Source organism: Manacus vitellinus, unplaced genomic scaffold (assembly GCF_001715985.3).
Source record: "Manacus vitellinus isolate BGI_N305 unplaced genomic scaffold, ASM171598v3 scaffold_3_pilon, whole genome shotgun sequence".
Classification (NCBI taxonomy): domain Eukaryota; kingdom Metazoa; phylum Chordata; class Aves; order Passeriformes; family Pipridae; genus Manacus; species Manacus vitellinus.
Window position 1 is genome coordinate 27,319,867 of NW_021940535.1, and position 23,429 is coordinate 27,343,295.

Genomic DNA, 23,429 nt, shown 5'->3' on the forward strand with positions numbered 1-23,429 from the left:
ACATCTGGTAGCTCAAGAATGAAAAAATGTACTGATTGGTTCTGACAGCTGCCTGCTTCGTAGTGGTATTTAACCAGAAATATTTGAAACAGATTGATATGAATAATGAAGGATTTCATGAAGTATGACAGAAATAAACTTCACCACAATTTAACTCATTAACAAAGAAACAATGTTACATAAGGAAAAGTCCTTATTTACTGTTTACCTCATTTGTGATATTTCATTTTTAATAACCTGACAACAAATAAGGTTTTTACAATAATTTTCTCCATCAGGTATTGCAAGTATTTCATTGTGAAATAGGTTGAATGGGATGTCATAGTCCTTTAGCTTTAACAAGTGCTGCTGATGGATGTGGTCCATTTAAATGTACAACAGAGAGCTGAACTAGATAATGAACTTATTATTACTCTCTGAGGATTACAGGTTAGTCCCAAAGGAGTGCAGTAAGCTAGAGAAAATCCATATCTACTGGCTAAACAATGGCCAGAAGGCTGACTGGAGATATTGATTTACTTTCTAGGCCATTTAGACCTTAATGGTGGAGAAAAGCTGAAGTGCTGTTTACTTTTCTGCCAGAATCGACCAAACAACCAGTCCATTTTTTAAAGACTTTTGATTGATTTCGCTTAGAGGAATTAGAGGTGATTTATTTTTAAGCTGAAAGCAACTCGTAAATATCTCCCACTACACAGGTTCCATGAGAGTAAATGTTAAGTGGAAATGCTTACTGAGAAATACTTTGCTGCAAATCAATATGAGCAGGCAATACTCCTTGATAGGAACAGTCAGGTGTTGGACACCTTTTCAAGAGTGGTCAAGCCTCTGGTTGTGCTCTGTGAGACACAGAGCTTTTAAGAGACTTAACTTTTGCGAGTGGGTATGAATCTGATTGCTCGGCTGAATTTGTGCCAGCTGTACCCTGATGACTTAGAAAAGGGCCATGGCTCTGGGAGTGTAAGTGGTGCTCAAGGTCAGTAGTGAGCAGCTTTAATATTTGATTGGATGAAAACAGTAATTTATCATGTGACAATTGCCCATGATACTTCATACTCACAGCAATATCTAGCTCTAAGGAACAACTTAGAGAAAAAGCAAGCTAAGATGCTGGAACCTAGTATTTTCAAAATTAGGCAAGCTTTAAGAAAGAGCTTTAAGAAATATTTCTGAGCATACTACCATATAATGACATACAACTAAATAAAAAAAATATGATTGCTATTTCCTAGAAATAGCTTGTCTGGGAAAAGCTGTACATTTATACAAATGACTGTTAGGTGTATTAGGATTGTATGTGTAAAAAATGTGGTACCAAAATGATTCTTTGGCATGTTCTCATGGAACTTACAAGAGTAGAGCTGATATGTTAGTAATATTCCTACTTAGAGATAAAGCCACAGTTTTACACGATTACCGACACATAGTCTATAATTACTGCTTAGGAAAATTCTGCAGGAATATTTTTTTGAAGTCCACTTGCACAGATGAGACCTCTTCTCAGAAAGCATTGCACAGTTCTGCCTTAACATAATAGTCTCTGTTTATTGGAAACAGCACTGTTTTCACTAAACAGGCTTGGCTTTTTCCCTCCTCCCCAACCCCATCTCTGAAGGCAGTTAGACTTGGTTAATATGTTGCTTATATCTTAACACAGAAACCTGTACCTGTTACCTGAAAATTACTAGAATTACAGTCAGCTCCAGAGATCCCACAAGAATGTGCAAATATGCATCTTTTAAATATGAAAGTTATATTTCAAATCCTACATGTGTCTTTTGCTACCTCTCCTACCAGTTAAATCCTCCACAGAGACATTAGATTCGGCCTTGGCACCATGCTACACAGCTGAAAACTGATGGGAAGAAGAAATATTCAATTTTTTTCCCATTCTGTGGGAAAGACCCTAACAACAAAGATTGCATTACTGTAAGAGTCACTAGGACTTTGTTTCAAATTGTGCAACAATAATAATTTTACTGCCCCTTGGAGCTTGTAGACTGATGCAGAGGAACTAGAGAAAAGCTAAGAATTTCAGTGTATAATTCCTTCTAGTTCTGCAGTCTACATTAAAATGAAAAATGGTGGATTCATGTGTGTTCTCCACTGAAAAACTGAAAAAGCTTGGTACACCCTGGGTTTCTTTAGAGTATGTCTTTTGTAGTCAGCACACTAAGTTTTAACTTAGTAAAAATGTACAACATGCTTTTGTGAAGTCCCAAGCAGAAAATTTTAGAGACTGCTTCATACATGGTTTCTCTGGGTTTTTTTGTTAAGGTTTGAAAAAGTTCCTTTGACCTTTCTCAGATGAATATTGTAGACCTATATTTTATGGTTCTTATTACTTTTCTTCAGTCTTCTAAAGTTTATGGCAGAATACATTTTGCAGACCTGTTTTAGATGCTAGGCTTATATGCTTTAATACACTCGTAAGATTTTTTTTTTTTTTAAAGAAAGCCAAACCTTCAAGCTAACTTCTGTAAACTTTATACATCTACAAGTGTCAGTAGAAGTGTTACCTGCATTTCTCAAGTAATTGTGGCGAATGCTGTGATGCAGCATTTTATGTGCTGATAATTTGTATTTCTTTACTGAGTATTCACAGTTTATCTGCGCATGGATGTTAACAAAAGCTGTGCAGCTGATGTTTTCTGCATGTCAAATAAGATGAAGAGACAAAAAAAACCCCAGTTTAATATAAGCTTTGTTTGTTTTGACAGGTTTTTTTGTTGTTGTTACTTTCTAAATTTAATCTAAAGAATAATTGGAAAAAATTATACACTAGATGTATTTTAACTTTCATTTAGGAGTTGGTTAATTTGGCTTAGTTTAGATCACTTAGAAAAATATTATGTCACTTAAAATTATGAATTATAGTCCAAGTTCTGTAAATTTGAAGAAATTAGATCAGTGCTTCCAAATGACAGTAACCCCATTCACCATATTTGATTTCCTTATGAAATTTAAGTCCTAAAGTATTGCTGACTTTACAGCAAAGAATCATTGTTTCCATGAATTTCAGGAGCCGAAAAGCAGTGAGTAAGGATGAGAATAAGAAATCTAAATCTGGGGGGTGGTGGGGGTGGTGGGGTTTTTTTTGGTTTGTTTTTTTCTCCTTGCAAGTGAAATGCATTAAGAAAGAAAACAACAGCTGGTAACATGGAGCTGTGAGAGCTTTTAAAAAGCTGGGGTGAAGTAATGATTAGAAATGCAATATGGAGCTGTAGTATAAGAAGTAAAACTGAAGGCACTGAACTAGACAAATATAATTTAGGCAGAAGCATGGGTCTAATTACTAGACTTGATAGTTTAGAATTATCACCCATAAAGGTTGATTCCTCACCAACTCTCTGACTGCAGAAAAGAATCCTACCAGACACTGGTACTAAATTTACAATTCCTATAGCATATGATTATCAAAAAATTAGAAAGGGAGATTTCTTAAAGTGATCTTTGTGTATATTCCTGTATGAAGGGTTATATAGACTTCTCCAAAGTGAAATGTATATAATCACAAACATATTCCATAAAAGAAACACAGAGAACCATTTTACAGGTTTACTTTAAGTGTGCTTTTGAAAAATTAATCAATTTCTTCTTGTTTGTATATATTTTGAATGTTAATGGAGCACAGGGATTAAAGAATAAGTGCGCTCACTACAGGCATATACTAAGTGAAACAATGACATACTGGGTATATAACTGTTATTTGCTGATAATCCAACAAGATTTTTGGAGGAATGATCCTTGGTCACATAGCTTTGTACACAGGAGCAAAACCACTATACTCTTCCTAGCTTTACTCTTCTAAATTGTTATTTTGAAGGGTGAGATGGTAAGTAATTATAGTAGTAGAATTTATTATTTATACAGCTATCATGTACATTTTCAATGCTAAGTCCCGGTTTCTACTAAGTAAAGGCCTTCTGTCACACTAAAATTGTATTCTGAAGTCTCTGCACATTTACAGAACAGCATTTTTAACCACAGCTGATGACTGCGTTCAGTCTTCAGGGGAAAAAAGTTGCCTAAAAATATAGGCTCACAAATACAGCATTAATTGTAATATTTTCAGGTTTTAAGAAAATCAGTGGCCTTTGAAAAGCGACACTCATCCCATCCTAATCTAAAAATAGAAAGGAATATACTGTTATTTAATAATTATGAAATTTCATTTCACAAAGAGAATAAAACTTGCCACATATTTTACCTACCTGTTCTCTCCTGAATGATCTGCACCTGAGAGCTGGAAGCTGTGCTGTAACCCTTCTGTAGGAAAGCAGGTAGCAGAGTGTCCACGCGTAAAGTGGGACAGCTTAATATCTTTATTTATGTTCTGGATGAGGGGATTGAGTTCACCATTAGCAAATTTGCAGATGACACCAAGCTGGGAGGGAGTGTTGATCTGCTGGAAGGCAGGAGGGCTCTTCAGAGGGACTTGGACAAGCTGGAGAGATGGTCTGATTCCAGTGAGATGAGGTTCAACAAGGCCAAGTGCCGGGTCCTCCACTTTGGCCACAACAACCCCCTGCAGCGCTACAGGCTGGGCACAGAGTGGCTGGAGAGCAGCCAGGCAGAAAGGGACCTGGGAGTTGGGATTGACAGGAAGCTCAACATGAGCCAGCAGTGTGCCCAGGTGGCCAAGAAGGCCAATGGCATCCTGGCCTGGATCAGGAACAGTGTGGCCAGCAGGACCAGGGAAGTGATTCTTCCCCTGTACTCAGAGCTGGTGAGGCCACACCTGGAGTACTGTGTCCAGTTTTGGGCCCCTCAGTTCAGGAAGGATATTGAGGTGTTGGAGCAGGTCCAGAGAAGAGCAACAAGGCTGGTGAAGGGAGTGGAGCACAAGTCCTATGAGGAGAGGCTGAGGGAGCTGGGGTTGATTAGCCTGGAGAAGAGGAGGTTCAGGGGAGACCTCATCACTCTCTACAACCACTTGAAAGGAGGTTGTAGCCAGGTGGGGGTTGGTCTCTTCTCCCAGGCAACCAGCAGTAGGACAAGAGGGCATGGTCTTAACTCTGCCAGGGGAGGTTTAGGTTGGATATTAGGAAGAAATTTATTACAGAGAGAGCAGTCAGATATTGGAATGGGCTGCCCAGCGAGGTGGTGGATTCACCGTCCCTTGAGGTTTTTAAGATGAGAATGGATGTGGCACTTAGTGCCATGGTCTAGTAACCATGGTGATGTTGGATCAAGGGTTGGATTTGATGATCTTGGAGGTCCTTTCCAACCCAGTTGATTCTATGATTCTATGATTCTTTTGCATTTAAGGTGCTACGGGGAACACAGGTGGACTGGGTTCAGATCTTGGGTTTATCTGTGGTTCTAAGTTACTAAAAGCCCTAGGTATAATGGTGCTTAGATATATTGTCCTACTTAAATACTTGCAAGGATATATTTTGTAAATTCTTTTTTAGCAAGTAAAATGAGAAATAATGAGACTTCATTTATCTTGAAGGATTTGGGGGAAGGACAGTCTGCTATCTAGGTGAAGTGTTTTGAAACAAGATGAGTTTTCAGTTTGAGATTAGACAGCTTAATGCAGGACTCAAAAGTGCCTGCATACATAGGAACTAGATGTCAGTGCTTTCACTGTAGTCAGTGGAGAGCCATTTATTTCTCTCAGTGAAGCCTGGAGAGCAGTTCTGCTCGCTCAGGCCTGGTGAATCACACCTTCAGTTCCACTGAGTAGATTTTTTTTTCTTGAATAGGAATGCAGCCGTCTACTTCCCAGGTAGACAAAGGCATTGACATGCTGAAGTGTGGTGTTAAGCTCAATCCAAGGCAAGCCATCTCATTCTTAGAAGTGGTTTTATTAAAGGGATAGAATCAGGAGACAATGAAACTTCAAAAGGGTGAGACTTCCTCAAGTCATAAACCAGCTCTTCCAGTAGAAAAAGAAACTTAGAATTCCTCCGAATCCCAGTCAGACAGGCAAAGTCTGTTCCCAGTTCTGTCAGGTTTAAATATTTCTTGAGGGAATACTGAGGAAAAAAGATTCAATCAAATATTTTCTCCTACACAGAGTCTGATGTTTCTCTTGTGTGTTCACAGAAGAGCTGCTCCCTGTTCACCTTAAAGTATTTGATTGCTTACTTCTTTTTTTTTTTTTTTTTTTTTTTTTATTTTCACCTCATCTTCTCATTGTGTCTTACTTGGGAATGGCATAAAGCACAGTGTTTCAAGCATTTTAAGGGAATGGGAGGATTTAGTTGGCAAGAATTGAATAGCAGTATTAAGATACTTCAGCTTTTCAGTTAGAGTTAAAATATTGGGTAGAGAAAAATATTTAATTACATATCATCACCTATATTACAGGTAAACAAAACTGGTTTGTTTGTTTGTTTTGTGAAACAAAGCTACAGTTGTGCATGTGAAGCAGCCGATAAGGAGTTACTCCTTCAAACCTGTCCCTGAGCCTCTGAACTGTCTTAATAGTGGTCTCATTAATATAAGTACTGCTCAGTGTCATGTCTGCTTTTGCATATCCATATTAGTGGGTAAGGGAAAGGACATTTTTTTTATTTGTCTGACATAATTTAAAGATGAGATGGGGAGGTCTGTGTCCTTGTTCTGAGATAGTAGATCTATTATAACATATATGGAAAGGGCTTTTTTTCTTCTTGTTTAAGGAGCTTCATTGGTTCTTGAGTATGATCGAAGCTGGTAAATGTGAAACTGTTTATGGACTTTATTTTTGTTCATGATGAAAAATCTCTTGAGATTAATGAGTCATTGGTGCCTCAGCATCTGCTCCCAAGACTGTGGAATTTGAGAAAGAAACTGAGGAGAAATATGAGGATAAAAATAAGTAAAATGTTAAGAGCAGAAATCTTCATGATAGTGAATGGACACAAAGGATTCAAAAAATGTAACAGGGATGTTCATTTAGTGGAGCAAAATGACAGATTAAGTCACAGATATAATGAAGACACTTTTTTAGTAAGTATTTTGAGAAACTAAACTGTGTTTTTTTGGTCTTACTAATAAATTTGTTAAAACAAAATGTGTTCTAAAGCAAGCATCAGAATTCCTTATTTCAGAGATATTACTGTTACAAATTAGAAACAGTACCCTCTTACATGGAGGAATATCTTGTAAACTATGTCAGTCAGGTATCACATTGTTTTATAGTAGCTAGGTTTTGTATCAGGTGCTGTAGGTTAAACAGTAATTTGTCACAGTTGAGTATACCACTTTTCTGTAACTTGGGAGTAATATTTTTCTTTTTTCCTCATGAACATCCTGTTGCATGTTGGCACAAAACAGATGCAACCTAAGGCACATCTCAAAAGTCATGAGTTCCCCCTGCATTGTAACACCTAGCATGTGGTCCAAAGATCTTAACATTTTTGGGATATGTTGCTTATATTTCAATGTGGGCATTTTTACTTGTATTTTAGGATAAGATTCTCCTCTGTATAGATGTTAGTAGTAGGCTTCTCTCTGTTGGAATCTATAGTGTAAAGAGGGTGTGTAAGAAAGGCATCATGGTTAATCCAACAAAAACAGGTTTCATAGCTAATAAGTGAAGATTGTGGCTTATGGATATGATTATTAACCTGGTGTTGCTCTTGTTTTTGGGTTTTTTTTCTGGTTACTCTAGCAAAGGGAGCACTTTCAGTTGAATTCATTGCACCTTTTTGCACCTTTTATCTACAAATATACAGACAACAGATGATGTTTGGGAACATGAGCACCTGGCTTGAGTGTGTGAACTGGTATTGATAGCTGGACTGTCTGTACAAATATTTTATCCAAATGGATAGTTTGAGCCTGACATAAGAAGTAGTTTCCTCTCTCCCCCTTCACATTATTCCCTTCGAGGTGAGGAAAGCTTCATTCAGCTATTTGTGAGACCAAGACTTTGTCCTTGAGAACTAATCACTGTTTGTAAAATTAGAATTATTTTTTATTTTCCTCTATGCATCACTTCAAATTTATCTGCATTAAATGTCATCTATATTTATATACCACAGCCACTAAGTTGCACGGCCCTTTTGCAACTCTTTATGAGTTGTGTTTATTACTGAAAGTGGTTTGAGTGAGCAACGTGTCCAGGAGTGGATTCTCGGCCAGATGTGAGAGCATAGCTGAGGGCAGGACTAGAACTGAAAGGGCAAGGGGGAAGAATGGGAGTTACAAAATGGAATGAACTGCAGACGGTTTTGAGAAAATTGGGCAGAGAGCTGAAGAAGGGAGGCAAGCAGACAGGCAGCAGAGATGGCAACCCAGCTGCATGCAGATCAATGAGCTACAGTGCAAAACTGTGTTTTAAAGCATGAGAGAAAAACGGAGTCAAATGCAGCATTGCAGCAGTAGAACTAATAAATGTCAGGGAGAATGATCTCCCAGTGTTACTTATTGTTATAAGCATTTATGGGTTAGCTTTTCAACTATGGATGGTATCATTTTATGATAATATGAAAATTTTATTTATTGTGTAAAACTGGAAGTGTCCTATCAGGATTTTAACTTTTCTTCACTTATCTGTAAAATCTCTGCTTATGCTTTGTGCCATAGGAGATTAACACTTAGATTTTCCAGAAGAACAGTTGGTAATGGAAAAAAAAAAAAGAAAAAATTGACAAAGATATCTCTATTAGAATCATGCCAGTCACACATAAATCTCTTATGGATGTGCATCTCCACTGGCTATTTCCTTACCTTTGCATATGATTCATTACAAAGCAGAACAGGAATTATATGATTGTTAAGACAGAAGTAGAAAGAAAAGAAGAACATTAGAAAAAGTCATACATTCTTATTAATATATATTATGTGCTGCAATGAAATCATTTTACCTAAGTATAAAATTACCTAGATAATAGATTTATGAACTGTAAGAAAAGATGGAAAATATGTTGTCTGTTGAAAACTTCTGTGAGAGACTTGATAAAAATATTCTTTATATTGAATGTACAGTGCATTAAGATATTTATCAACCAAAGTTTTATTTTATCAGATATTGAGTATTTATTTAATTAGATAAAATGCAATGTATCCACCTATTTTTATTACCAGAAATATGAAGTACAATTTCTGCAACATATAACATGCTGTAAATTTTTACTTCACAGAATCACAGGATCAATTAGGTTGGAAAAGACCTCTGAAATCATCAAGTCCAATTTGTAATCAAACACCACCATGCCAACTAGACTATGGCACTGTGCCATATCCAGTCTCTCCTTAAACACCTCAGGCACAGTGACTCCACCACCTCCCTGGGCAACCAATTCCAATGTCTAATCACCCTTTCCGTGAAGAAATTCTTCCTAACACCCAACTTACACTGTCCCTGGAACAGCTTACAACTGTGTCCCCTTGTCCTGTTTCTGGTTGCTGGGGAGAACAGGCCAAGTCCCACCTGGCTACAACCTCCTTTGAGGTGGCTGTAGAGAGTGATAAGATCACCCTGAGCCTCCTCTTCTGCAGGCTAAACAACCCCAGCTCTCTCAACTGCTCCTCATAGGACTTACACTAGACTCTTCACCAGCAACATTTGCCCTTCTCTGGACTTGCCTCAGCACCTCAACGTCTTTCCTGTAGGGAGGGGCCCAGAACTGGCGACAGTACTCAAGTCGAGGCCTCACCAGTGCCAAGTACAGGGGAAGAATCACTTCCCTGGTCCTGCTGGCCACGCTATTCCTGATACAGGCCAGGATGCTACTGGCATTCCTGGCCACCTGGGCACACTTGTTGATCATGTTCAGTTGGCTGTCACCAACTGGTCCTTTTCTGCTGGGCTGTTTTCCAGCCATTCTTCCTCCAGCCTGTAGCACTGCATGGAGTTGTTGTGGCCAAAGTGCAGGACCCGGCACTTGTTTTATTGAACCTCATACCACTGCATTTGGCCCATCTATCCAGCCTGTCCAGGTCTCTCTGCAGAGGCTTCCTACCTTCCAGCAGATTGATGCTTCCCCTCAGCTTGGTGTCATCTGCAAATTCGCTAAACTCAATCCCCTCATCCAGATCATCAATAAAGATATGAAACAGGACTGGGCCCAACATTTACCCCTGGGGACACCACTAATGACCATGTGCCAACTGAGTGCAGCACCATTCAGCACCGCTCTCTAGGCCTGGCCACCCAACCAGTTCTTAATCCAGCAAAGAGTACCTGTCACTTGCTCTTGAATGTACATCTTACAGGCTGGGAGTCATTAAACCAAAAGCAGAAATTTCAAACACACCTTAATATACTTCTTTTTCCAGACAGACTTTTATTTTCCCCATACATTCCATTTTTGTATTGCTTTATGATGTAAGTGGCCACAAACTCTCTGAATTAAAATCATAGAATGGTTTGGGTTGATAAATATCACCTAGTTTCAACCCCTCTGCCATGGTCAGGGACAACTTTCATTAGACCATGTTGCTCAAAACATCATCCAACCTGGCCTTGAACACTTCCAGGAACAGGGCATCCACAACTTCTCTGTGCATCCTCTTCTGGTGTCTCACTGCCTTCATCAAAAAGAATTCTTCTTTATGTTTCCTCTAAATGTAACCTCCTTTAATTTGATAGAATCATAAATAATAATAAACCTTCCATAGAGCTAGATTATTCCCAGCTGTATACTACATGGAGTTTTACCCTATTCTCCGAAGTCTCTGGTACTAACCACTGTCAAGTGACAGAACTTTGGAACAGATGTTCAGCTTTTTTGCCCAGCATGGCATTTCCTATACTCCTAGTTTCATTTTTAGACCTTATTATCTGTATTTTCAGACTTAAGAAATATGTGTTTTTACTTGTATCTCCTTTTAGGATTATTTTTTTTTCTTCCCTCTGTATTTTATCATAATACTTTTTTCAGCTTTGCAGAACTTCAATGCATTTTGAAATTAGGTTCCTATCTTTTCCTCATTCTTCTCTTTCTTGATTCCTCTATTTTCCGTGATTATAATCTCCTCTTTTTTCACATATACTTTTCATCCCCTTTTTCCTCTTGTACTGTGCACAGTTTCTCCTCTGTGGAAATGCATCTCCATTTCAGCACACTTTTCTGGTATTTTTGGTTCCCTGCAGAGGTGGTTCTACATGTTGTTCCACATTTGCTTGGAGCAGAAGACAAAAGAGTGAAAAAGGAAGAAAAGGGAGAAAAGGAGGTAGAGAGACCTGTTCCTTTTAAGTACATAACCTGAACCTAAGGGTCTGAGCACCTTCCAGACATATAGTGGATGAAATGATAAGCACCCACTCTATATGGCTTCTTTCCTAGTATTTTTTTCCTGCCTTAGAATTACTTTCTCTTTTAAATTCATTACATTCTGTACATTGTTGTTCATGAATGCTGCTCTTAGAATGGGAGCTATGAGTTTATGATATAGATTGAGATCAACTCTTGACACTCACTAACAGAGAGACAGTATTTCTGCAACAAATTGGAATAACTTTAAAAAAAATGTCTTTAGAAGGCAGTGCTTAGAGATTATATTCTGGGAAAGGGTATACTTGCTGGAGGAATTCAAGTTCTGCTTGTCCATGAGCAGACATTCTTGCACAGATTTGTGGTAGAGATTGCTTCCTGTCAGTGGACCTTTCAAGGAATTTACCTTGGAAGAATGAAGAATTATAGTACTTTCATGGGTAAAAAAATCTCTATATTTAATGTAGCTTAAAGGATAAAAGTTGACAGAACTAGAGACAAAAATTTCTTGTTTTACTGCCATATGAGAATACTGAAAATAAAACCTTCCCAAGTGGTCATAATATAGTTAAATTCTGTATGTATTTTCATGCAGACGGCTAGAGACATATTCTTGATGCAAGGCCATCCTTATGCTAAAATTAAAATGTCTTCTCAGAAAGTGTAGCTGTATTAAAACAGTTCAAAGTGTATGTTATCAAACACGCTTAATATAAGCAAATATAGATGTTTTTCTCCAGTCATTTTCAAAAATGGCCAAAATATTTCAGCTGAAATTTTATAAAAATTACAGTTGAAAATTTTCTGATGTAGAATTTTTTATCTGAAGTCATTGAAGCTTGACACTGCACATTAAAGTGGAAATAAATATAATAAATATAATAAATTGCAGAGGATTCTATGAGGCCTTGAAAACAGCATACGGGCCTACATACCAGGTCCAAAGCCCTGTGTTCAGCGCAGATGACCAAATACTTCTGACAGATAAAACCTCCATTCTGTATCAATGGTCTGAACACTTTCACACACTTTTCAGTACTAGCCGTGTAGTTCAAGACTCAGCAATTTTGATACATTACACAACAACCAGTGAAGAATGAATTGGATATTGTCCCTACTATGGGAGAAACTCTTAAGGCCATACAGCAGGTGAAAACTGGCGAGGCAACTGGGGTTGATGGAATTCCACCTGAAGTCTGGAAGCATGGGGGCCAAGCATTCCATGCTAAATTGCATGAGTTTGTGGTACGCTGTTGAGAACAAGGTGTACTACCATCAGACCTTCATGATGCAGTCATCGTCACCTTGTATAAGAAGAAAGAAGATAAATCAGACTGTTCAAATTATTGAGGTATTACTCTGCTCTCCATTGCTGGCAAAATCCTGGCAAGAATGCTTTTGAACAGACTAATACCCACTATAGCAGAAGGAATTCTACCTGAAAGCCAATGTGGTTTCAGAGCCAACAGGAGTACCACAGACATGGTGTTTGTTCTCAGGCAACTGCAAGAGAAGTGTAGGGAACAAAGGTCTCTATGTAACCTTTGTTGACCTCACCAAGGCTTTTGATACTGTGAGCAGAAAAGGTCTGTGGCAGATTTTGGAACATTTAGATTGTCCCCCCAAGTTCCTTAAAATGATCATCTCACTCCATGAGGATCAGCACGGCCAAGTCAGATATGGTGATGCACTTTCTGAGTCCTTTCTAATATCCAATGGTGTGAAACAAGGCTGCATTCTTGCACCAACCCTATTAACAATCTTTTTCAGCATGATGCTCCAAAGGGCCACGGCAGACTCTGATGATGATGATGGTATCTACGTTCGATATTGTACTGATGGAAGCCTTTTCAACCTAAGGCGACTGAAGGCCCACATCTTGTCCAGGAGCTGCTTTACGCTGATGACAACACCCTCGTCACTCACACAGAAGTAGCTCTGCAACATTTAACGTCCTGCTTTGCTGAGGCTGCTGAGCTTTTTGGGCTGGAAGTCAGCTTAAAGAAGACAGAAGTCTTCCATCAACCTGCACCTCAGGAAGTCTTCCATCATCCCCATATCACCATTGGCGAATCAGAGCTCAAATCAGTCCAGCAGTTTAATTACCTAGGTAGCCTCATCTCCTCGGACAGTAAGATTGATGGAGAGATAGACAACAGGTTAGCAAAGGCATATAGAGCTTTCAGAAGACTCCATAAAAGAGTTTGGCGAAGAAAAGTACAAAGATCAGTGTTTATAGAGCCATTGTGCTGTCTACTCTTTTATATGGGTCCGAATCATGGGTCATTTACTGCCACCACCTGCGACTCCTAGAACGCTTCCATCAATGCTGTCTCCGTACAATCCTAAACATCCACTGGTCAGATTATGTGACCAATACATCTGTTCTAGAACAGGCAGCAGTCACAAGTATTGAGGCCATGCTGCTGAGAACACAGCTGCGTTGGGCAGGGCACGTCTCCAGGATGAAGGACCACCGCCTTCCTAAGATCCTGCTTTATGGTGAACTTGCCACCGACTGCCCCAAGAGAGGAGCCCCGAAAAGGAGATACAAGGACTCCCTGAAACAACATCTCAGCCTTGGCCACATCGATCTTCATCACTGGTCTACTCTGGCCTCCAATCAGGAGGTCTGGAGACACACCATCTATAACGCTGCTGATGCTTTTGAGAACGCACGCAGGGTCACTCTCGAAAAGACAATGCAGAAAGAATCGTGTCTTGCCGATACCATCCAAGGAGTCTTTCTGCTGTGCCTTTTGCAACTGGACATGTCTTATTTCCCATTGGCCTCTTTAGCCACCAGCGTGCTTGTAGCCAATGTGGGTAGCGCCCTTTCCAAATCTTTGTTCGCGAAGCCTAGCCGTGATGAAATAGTAAATATAAGAAGTGTAAGTAGGATGTGGTAGAAAGTGTGACAAACTTAAAAATGTAGCAATAAGCTCTTGCCTGAAGTGTAGACCTTTAATGTCAGAATATGAATTTGTTATTTAACTTTAAAGTACTCCTCTTTTTATTGTCATGACCTTTTATTAGCAGCCTATAACTGGTCTATTGTTATGCATGTTCTGACAGAGTATGCTTACTGCAATGAAGTATAGATGCTCTTCAGGTGTTGAATAAAGTATTTACTATTTCCATATTTAGATACAGGACAAATTTTCAATGACATGCCTTTTAATTGCTTAATCAGAAAGGTTATATAAAATAGTTTTAGCAGTAGGGGGGTTTCTGATTAACTGATAATGGAGCAAACCCATATTACAGACTATTTTGATTATTTTGCCTTGATTACCAAATATTAGTCTGATCTTTTTCAAAAAACATATCCAAGTTTCTAAGTCTGATATTTATCCACAGTATAGAAATGCTGTAAGAAATTGCAGTTTGCCTCTCTGCTGTCTTGAGAATTTGTTTCATCCCTGTTAAAGAAGGTCATTCCACTTATCAGAAAACTGACCAATACCTGAAGATGTGGAACACTCCCAGCATAAAAGGTGTTTAGGTTCTCGAAGTACAGTTTTGTTTTGTTGCTCCTTCATCCATAGGCTGTATATTTTGACATATTTTAGTACAATAACAAGATTAGATGGGTCAGCTTTTAATCATGATGGAGGTTTTATTTATACTGTATTTTCAAACATAAAGTTGTTTAAGAATTTCACTATGCACTTTGAATCTTGGGAAAAAAAACCTTTTTTGTAAAATAGTCTATTCCCTTTGCTATTCCAACAAAACCAGTGTTTTAAAGAAAAGTGCTACTGTATAGCACTTTTTTTTTTTGAAGTGAAACAAACTTGAACTTTTTCTGGTCATGTCTTATTAAAAGGTGAAATCATCAGCTCCTCTAGGAGTGAGAGAAAATATACATGACAGCAGCCTGTGACTCAGTTTCTTACAGTTTTAATGTGGCAAAATTGTCATTAAACATGTGTTTGTTTACCAACCTAAAATTTAGTTATACCATTGTGAAGGAAATTAGAGTGGCCTTAAGAGCAGTTCATTAATCTTCTAAATGGGTTCTTCAGCTGTTTGCTGCTGTCTTGATAAGATGAGCTTCACTTGTTTGAAAGAGGAATGCAAGTGGAAAATACAGATTTAGAGGGTTTTTTTAAAATTGTTAGAAAAAATATAGTATTTACTAGAATAATAAGACTTGTCTTTCTTATAGAAACTTTAGTATAATTTCTCTGGATTTCTTTATTCAACTCTGTTTTGTATCTGTAAGAAAAGTTCCAATACAAGTTCCTGTCCAATAAAAGATACAGTGTATTTGAATAAAAACATGGAATCTAATCTATTTCATGGCTTGTAAAGGAAGTTGGTAAATCCTTTTGAAAATGAAGAATAAAATTATTTGTATCTACATCTATCTTTGTACTCAAAAAGTTGTCAAGTTGTCTTTCTATGCTTAAAAACAGAGATATAGTCAACTCAAGAATGGAGCATGGGCGCACAAGACTGCATTTTTGACCTAATAGAATCTTATAGGCTATATTACAATTACAAGAAATACATCTACCATCAAAACCTCACCTGATATATTTCCTTAATCTTCTGTCATATGATCCTACAAGTTTTAGATCTATAGATCTAGATTTTTCTAGTAATCCTTGAGTGCATTGACAATGATGAGTTTTGTATTGCTGAACTCAAAGTACTTGAATTTGACACCATATTCTGAATGACTATAAAATATATGCCTATTTTAACTGTTTAAATCAAAGAGTTTGTTATATAAGTGCTAATAAGTGAGTCAATTTAAAGCAGTCTTTTCAATAAAGAAAAAGAAAAGATGCTTCATTTGGGATAAAAGTCACTGAATCAAAAGAGGAAAGGCTATCAAAGGAGAAGATTCAAAGGCTTGTTACTCAATAACAGGATCAAATAAAAAATTTTTATTTTTATGAATATTTACATCAAGGTTTTGGTGTTGGAATTTTTTTTCGTTATTCATTGTCCCTGCGTGGAAAGTAGCAGGATAATAGCTGCATCCAGATTTTCCAAAGGGATCCAATGGAAATTCAGGACTTGGTTCACATTTGTTTGGAAACTAAAAGACTCTGAATTGCTTCATATACATTGACACAGATAGAGCACTTGATCCCAGGTCAGTATTTCAGTGTGATAACTAATCTGCAGGTATAGAAGGAACATACATCAGATCACTTCCATTCATGGATTTGTGAAATCTGGATGCTGAATCTGGCCTGAACATTTCTGTTGTTGGAACTCCTTTGAGAATACGCCATTTAGCCCAGAGCAGGTTCTCAAAAATTGTTTCCTAACACTTTTAGATTTTCTGCGTAAAAACGTTTGAAAATTCCTATAACTTTTTTCATTAGGAATGTATCAGTTCCTTATTATTCTTCTCTCCCCAGTCTCTGTAGGCTGCCAGGTTGGACACCCAGACACCCTTCTCATACTGCACCAGGAATTGCTGGCTCTTGTGCCAGCAGGTTTCTGGAAGTGGCTGGTACAATAATGTCCCTTCTCACTTTGTAATTCTAAGAGTCATTAAGTGGACTGTAAGAACGACTAAGTAGACTTGTATGTGTAATTTGAAATAAGTACTAGGTAGGGTTTGTACTTTTGCTGACATGTTTTACAGTCATCTACGTCTGTGTTTCAATCTGCACTTCTAAGTCATGCAGACAGCCATTTTCAAGTTACAAGCACGCTGTGCTGTGCCTGTGTCAGAGAATAGTTTATAAAATTGGAGTAACTGAGTTCATATCTGATTCTTAAGTGTGAATAATGAATTCTTATTCAATGTCTTTTGTTGTTGTTGCTCTTTTTTAGCTGCTTTTTTTTTGTTGCAAAATAATAGTTACTCATGAGAGTTAAAAAAAGTACACATACTTATTTGAAATGGTTCTATTTGCGTCCTGATTGTATTTAACAGTATGCAGTAAATCTAGTAAAATAGAAGTGCAGTCTTTATGTATTTAAGAAGAAAAAAGGTGTAAATTCTGCCTGCTGTCATGATAAACTCAGCAATTTACTAGCTTTAAATACAGTTTTATTTTCCTGTAGAAACTGCTAATGATCTTCAAGATGCAGGTCTCACTGCCCATTTAAAATGTCTCTATGAGCAAATTACCTGATAATACAGCTCTTCTACTGCAAAATATCTAAAGATTATTAGATCTGGAATTTTTATTTTCTTCTAATACCTCATCTGTCATCATGCACAGTAAAGGCATTTGCCTTTACTTTTATCTAACTTAAGGCAAGCTACATTTTTGTCTTACCTCTTCTTCATGATGGGATTGCCCTTGCACATTCTACTACTCTGCAGGATAGAGATGTTAACTGTGAATCAGAAACCGTATTGTAGGTGTAAGGCATAAAATAAAATCGATACATTTTTCTGAGCCATGTCACTGGTTAAGTGATAAAAAATATTCTGATAGTCACTGAAAAAGAAAAGTCAAAGGTACATTTGAACCTGTCAGTTCAACACATTCCTGTTATCCCTTTAGGGGATATCATACAACTTGACACCAACATTTAAGCTTTGAAAATTATGAGCTCATCTATTTAAAATGGGATGTCACATGTTCCCAAGACTTTGCCATTACTTATAATGGAAGACAGGATGATCACTTTTGTCACACATTGATAGTGAATAAGATCTTTCTTTTTTTCTTTTCTTTTTTTTTTCTTGTTTCAGAATGAAGAACAAATTTTGGTATTTTGAATTTGGCACTTCGGAAACTTTCTCAGCCACCTGTAAGAAGCTGCATGAATCTGTAGAAATAGAAGTAAGAAACTAATTGTTGCCTTTATCCTTGAAATGTCACTAGTTTGGCTGAAATGCAGGGAACAAGGGTACAGAGTGCCTGAATCCAGTAAGGCAAAGGAGTGCACATCCTTTCGACCCTATATTCCAAAATATTATTTTTATCGTGTCTATTTGTAGTGTAGCCCTGAACACTGGAACAAAGTTCAGTTTGATGATTAGTGAAGTCTTAATACAGTAGACAAGGTCAAGAGGTGAAGTATAGCATTAGAAATCAATAGGGAGTGTGGCTAGGTCAGATGGAAAAATGAAAGACTGTTGGAGGGAGTGAGAGCTGCTGCAGGATTAAAATAAAAAAAAAAAATCTTATTATTTCCAGGTCCCAAGATTTTATAACCTTTAAAACTCAATTCCCTAAAATTGTACTTACTTTCCTGAATAAAGGTTAAAGAATATATGTATTTTTTTGAATCATTCCCCTTCATTAAATACCTTTTCTCTCTGCACAAGGGGTCATCTTTCCATTATACATTGAACATTAACTGAAAAGACACAGAATAGTTACAGACAAAATAGGAATTTAAAATAGTGTGCCACTGCCACTTTGATGGCTGATGGAATAAGTGGCTATATTACATAAACTCTTTGGGGGATTGATGTTTATAAATAAGGACATGAAAAATGTGAAATGAGTGAAAGTACAAACTTGAGAATTTAAGTTAAATAATGAAATCATTTCTCAGGAGGATTATGGTGCTTTTCCTTTCCAATAGTAATGAGGAACTGCACGTGTCAATGGAGTATTTGTATAGCAGCATGAGGCACTCGGAGAGGTATGGTGAGAGCTGTGAGTCTGGTCAAAGCCTCCTGAAAGGGGAAGTCTGAAATGATCTGAAGGGACCATGAATCTGGTAGCAGAACAGTAGCAAAGAGTACTGAGACTGAAACTGTAGGACCTGCAATGCTAGATTTGCCTGTTATCGTGTTATGTTTCTTCTTAAAGTGGAAACATGCTCCTCACAAGTTGGATTAAAATATAATAAAAACAAAACAAAACATCAACCAGAAACCCTAGAAAAAAAAAAATCCCCCTTGATTCCCAAGACTGCTTCACAAACATGCATTTGGGGAAACAGTGTGTGAAAAATATTTCATTAGTTATTGGAAGAAATGCTTACTGGTTTGATTAGATTTGAATATACTGCAAGTTAAATGTACCTTTTGATTAAATTCAAATTGATGAGGAGGCTTTCCCAATAAAATACTAACATCTGGTGAAAATCATACATATCCTGATACATACTAAGAGGTGAACTTATATAATTGTAAACACTGAAAGGGTGATTTAATGTTGACATCCCAAAGCAAACAAGTAGGTATACGAGTTTGTGGTGCTGCTGATACCAGTTGTGTAGTTATTACCAATTCATGTCAATAACTATTGTTACCAAGATAGTATTACATTGCCAGTATATGAGACGTTTGTTAATATTCACTTCATCTATCCTGGTCATTATCATTAGTCCTACAATTAGGAACAAAAAGCATAGTTTCCAAAAGTTTACAGGAAGTGGTAGGAGGTGGTTATCTGCAGATTTATTTACAATGAGTAAATTACAATGCATGCCAATATGCTTCTTTGAACATTATCAACATTTGGAAGTAGCACTGTTTTAATCTAATTTTTAACCTGCTGCCCCTTACTTGGGGATGTCACTGTAAGTGAGAGCTTGATGTATGAGACCATATTTCACTCAATATAATGCACAAAGAATGTGTTTGCTATACAGCCAAATTTTGAATTAACAAAGCCCAGGAAGATTAAGGTTGTGTATCTCTGAGCTTTGAGACAGTGATCAAACGTTGTATGGGCAAATATTTGTTCAACCCTATATTTGATTTCTAACCTAATTAAGATTGGTTTTCCTGATGTTGGTTTTCCATGACTCATGTTGTGCATGTTTTCTTCTGTGTGAGTGTGAAATGCAGAACGAAGTTGGACACAAGTCTTATGTTATCCAGAATAAGATGTGTTTTTGTTTCCAAACTGGGATCCAAGAAGTTGAGGAGAGAAACATAGGTTCTAAAGGGAAAGAAACTAAAATGGAAAAAACCAACCAAACAAACTAGGACAAAATTAAGTATTTATTTTTAATAATAATGTGTCAGTAAACAAGGCTGATGATTTTAGAGTTTAAAGAACTTGCACTTTATTTCTGCTTCAGTAAAAAAGAAGGGTATGTGAAAGGTATTTAATGAGAGTAGGTAGAGATGAAGTGTAAGCGGGGATGAGATGGATCATACCTGCAACACTGTAAAAGCATTGTCAGATCAGTGTAAACCTTCTATACCACCTGGTATTAATGGGTGAAGGAAAGGAGTTTAAAATGTTCACATACTCTGGCATTATATTGCCCTTGGTTACACAGCAAAGCCTTAATCTCAGCTCTTTTCAGGCATAGATATGGATATACTCAACTTAGAGATGATCTGAAAATGTTTGATATATTAAATAAAGTATAAATAATAATATTGAAAAAGTGACTGAGGCCAGGAAAGAAGGCAAAAAAGAACTAAAAGAGATGGATTTTCTTTCTGATCTAGGTAGGCATGCTCTACATTTTAAAAGCATATAGTAAAAGCTTTTATTTTTAACAGCATCGTTGCATTATTTGAAATTTAAAAAAAAAAGGAAACGAAAAGGAGCAGAACACATCTGTGTTTTGTTGTTGTAGTATATGAATGTGTTAGGACAAAACAGAGCTACCTGTAGCGCAAACTTCTTGTCTGTATATGAACAAAAGAAAGGCTTCTTTCCTAATTCAGAAAGTTGCTCATCACTCTGGGACTCTGAGGCCTCATCACATAATTGTGTTAGTGTACTACCTGCTGTGCTCAATATTGAGTGAAAATGGAAGCTAGACCCCGCGCCATCCTATTTCACAATTCGTCTTTTATTTAAATAATTCCAGTCAGTTTGGGGGACGCCAGACCTTTATAAATTAACAGCAGGGAAATACCAAAGGTGTCAGATTGCATATTTATCATCTTTCTCGTGTAATACTTAAATATGTATTAAGAAGTGACTGACATAAATTAGGCAGATTTCAGAAGCCACAGGCCGTGGCTTGTAGAGGACCCCCTTCTGCTTGACATTTCATCCTTGTCAAAGATCAAATTATTTTAATTTAGGCTGCAAATTATAAGAAATGAAGACTTCTTTGTGGGAATTCCCTGTGGTAATCTGACTTTTGTTGTTACTGCTGCTTGTCAGTGTGCAAAAGATATAATATGCATGCAAATAAGGTTAAAAAATATGTACTATCTAATTATCCAGCCAGTACATTCCACTTGAAGACAGTGGGAGGCCTGACACACAGTATGTGTTTGATTCATTGAGGCCTGCAGGGTATTTACACAAGATTACTTTTAATTATGAAATTAATATCTGTTTATCTAGAATGTATAGCAGTAAGTGAGCATACACATGAGCAGAATTTTTAGCAAAATAAATCATCTTAGTATTTAATACATATAAAATATAGGGGGCAACCACAAATTTGTTTCCAGAAATCAGTGAAGTCCTATACCTTTTTTCTTGTAAGAAAAGTGTGATTGAAAAGTTACACTTTCACTTACAGTTGTTGCCACAACTGCCAGCTCACTTTCAGATGTCTTTTGACTTTAAAGGTTTCTGTGTATGAATATAATCTACAGGTTTAAAATTTAATTCTTGAAGAGTAAATATGAAATGGAAATCTTAGTGTTGAAATAGTTCTCTGTCCAGATTTATGCTCTTAGAAGAATTAAGATGTGTGTGCATTATAATACAGTTCTGTTTTGTGATCTCAGAAATTTTCAGAGTAAACAAATAATTATTCACAGTTATTTTTGAGTTATACTTTGCTTTTCTTCTTCAAAGCTGCGATAAAGGTTTAAGCAGAGAGGAGGAAGTGCCAGTGACCCACAGAGCAGCAAGCTGCAAGATGTCAGTGGACTATTACTGAAGCATGGTTAATTATTTTTCCAGTTTTCTTCCTGATTATTGCATATTGCAATTACAAAATAATACCCTTAATCAGTTTTCAATGGATCACTAGATCCTTTGCTAGCTTGCAGAAGAACGTTGCAGAAGTAGGATCTAATGTTTTAAAAAATATGCTGCTCTACACTGTGGTGCATATGACTTGCCAGGATATCTATATACTCCATCTTTGTTGTGAGGAATGAAGCTAATCTAACTCTAGACAGGGTACATGTATATGAATCCTGGGAATTTTGGCTGGTTCAGTGAACTGATCAGTAGAACTGAATGCTTTGCCTTTCACCTGCGGGTTCCACTGTAGTAATGTGAAGTTGGGTCTTTTTTTTATTCTGTGGAGTTTCTTCAGTATTTTTCTACAATTTTTTGTGAGTTAGGAGGGTAGAGTTATGAGTTATGTTGGTAGAGGGACTTAGCTTGAGTAAATTATAGCCAGCGAGGGGAAGGTGTATCCTATCAAGCTAGGTGCATCTCATCCAGTGTGTCTCAGGTGAACTGTATTTGCAAATGTCATAGCCTTCAGCCACTGGAGAAAATGCTGCAGTTTGTCACTCAACAAGTTGAGTGTCATGCAACAAGTTGAGTGACAAAGTTGGCTGATAAGTTAAGAACCCTGAACCGTTCTCCAGAAGTGCAAAATATGGTCCCTTATAAGATATAATTGGAAGCCAGATTTAGCAAAGAAATGTACCTCTATCAAATGCCTATAAGTCCAGGTTTGCTCTAGGAAGCGGGAGAAATACATACTGGTAACACAAAATGCCCTACAGTCATTATTTCATCACTGAAGGGACTATCCCACAAAGATTACTTCTGTGTGTCCAATAGGTCTTGGTAAAATTTTAGGTCAGTGATACCTCTTCTTTAGCTCCATAACCTATGTTTTCCTTTGGCAACGATGTGTATTTAAGAGAACTGGATAGTAGAGGTTCTGGGCTAAGAAATGCTTTAGCTGCATCAGCATTTGCTGTACCCATTTCTACTAATCTTACCTCCTAGTAGGAGTTATTAGTCAGGTGTAGCCCTATGCTGATATGCTTGTTGTGCCTTTGGATTGAAACTAATACCTGTGTGGTGTTCTGTGTTCTCAGGGCCTGTTCCATGAGGCTGTGTATTCCCTGCCTGCAGGGACTTTTATATTCAGTTTCATGTGGAAGGGACTCAGTTGTTACAGTGACAAGTATCATTGCAAAATCATCAGACAGACAATTTAGCTGGAACAGGCATCAAAACCCCTCCAGTTATTGATATAGAAATTTTGGTAGTATAAATGGTTTTCTGTTAATAGCTGTATTGAAGCTTAAGCAGTCAAAAGCTGACTAGCAATCATGTTTTACCTTCAGAATGATGATCTGATCTCATACCTCCTTTTCAAATTTAAGTATATATCTTAGGTGTAAATATTGAATAAACTATTAGCAGTGTTAAGAATGATGAATTGCTGAAGAAAAGTATCTATCTGATAGGTAGAATATTCAGATTTTTC

General features: G+C 37.3%; 1 protein-coding gene across 5 annotated transcripts in view; it reads left to right on the top strand.

Moving 5' to 3' along the window:
* Nucleotides 1–23,429, top strand: part of DGKB (diacylglycerol kinase beta) — a 335,778-nt gene that overhangs the window by 239,401 nt on the left and 72,948 nt on the right. For all 5 annotated transcript variants that reach the window (XM_018075883.2, XM_018075886.2, XM_018075884.2 and 2 more), the window contains one exon: nt 17,833–17,923. In XM_018075883.2, the coding sequence (XP_017931372.1) occupies nt 17,833–17,923 (91 nt within the window). The remainder of the gene's footprint in view (nt 1–17,832; nt 17,924–23,429) is intronic.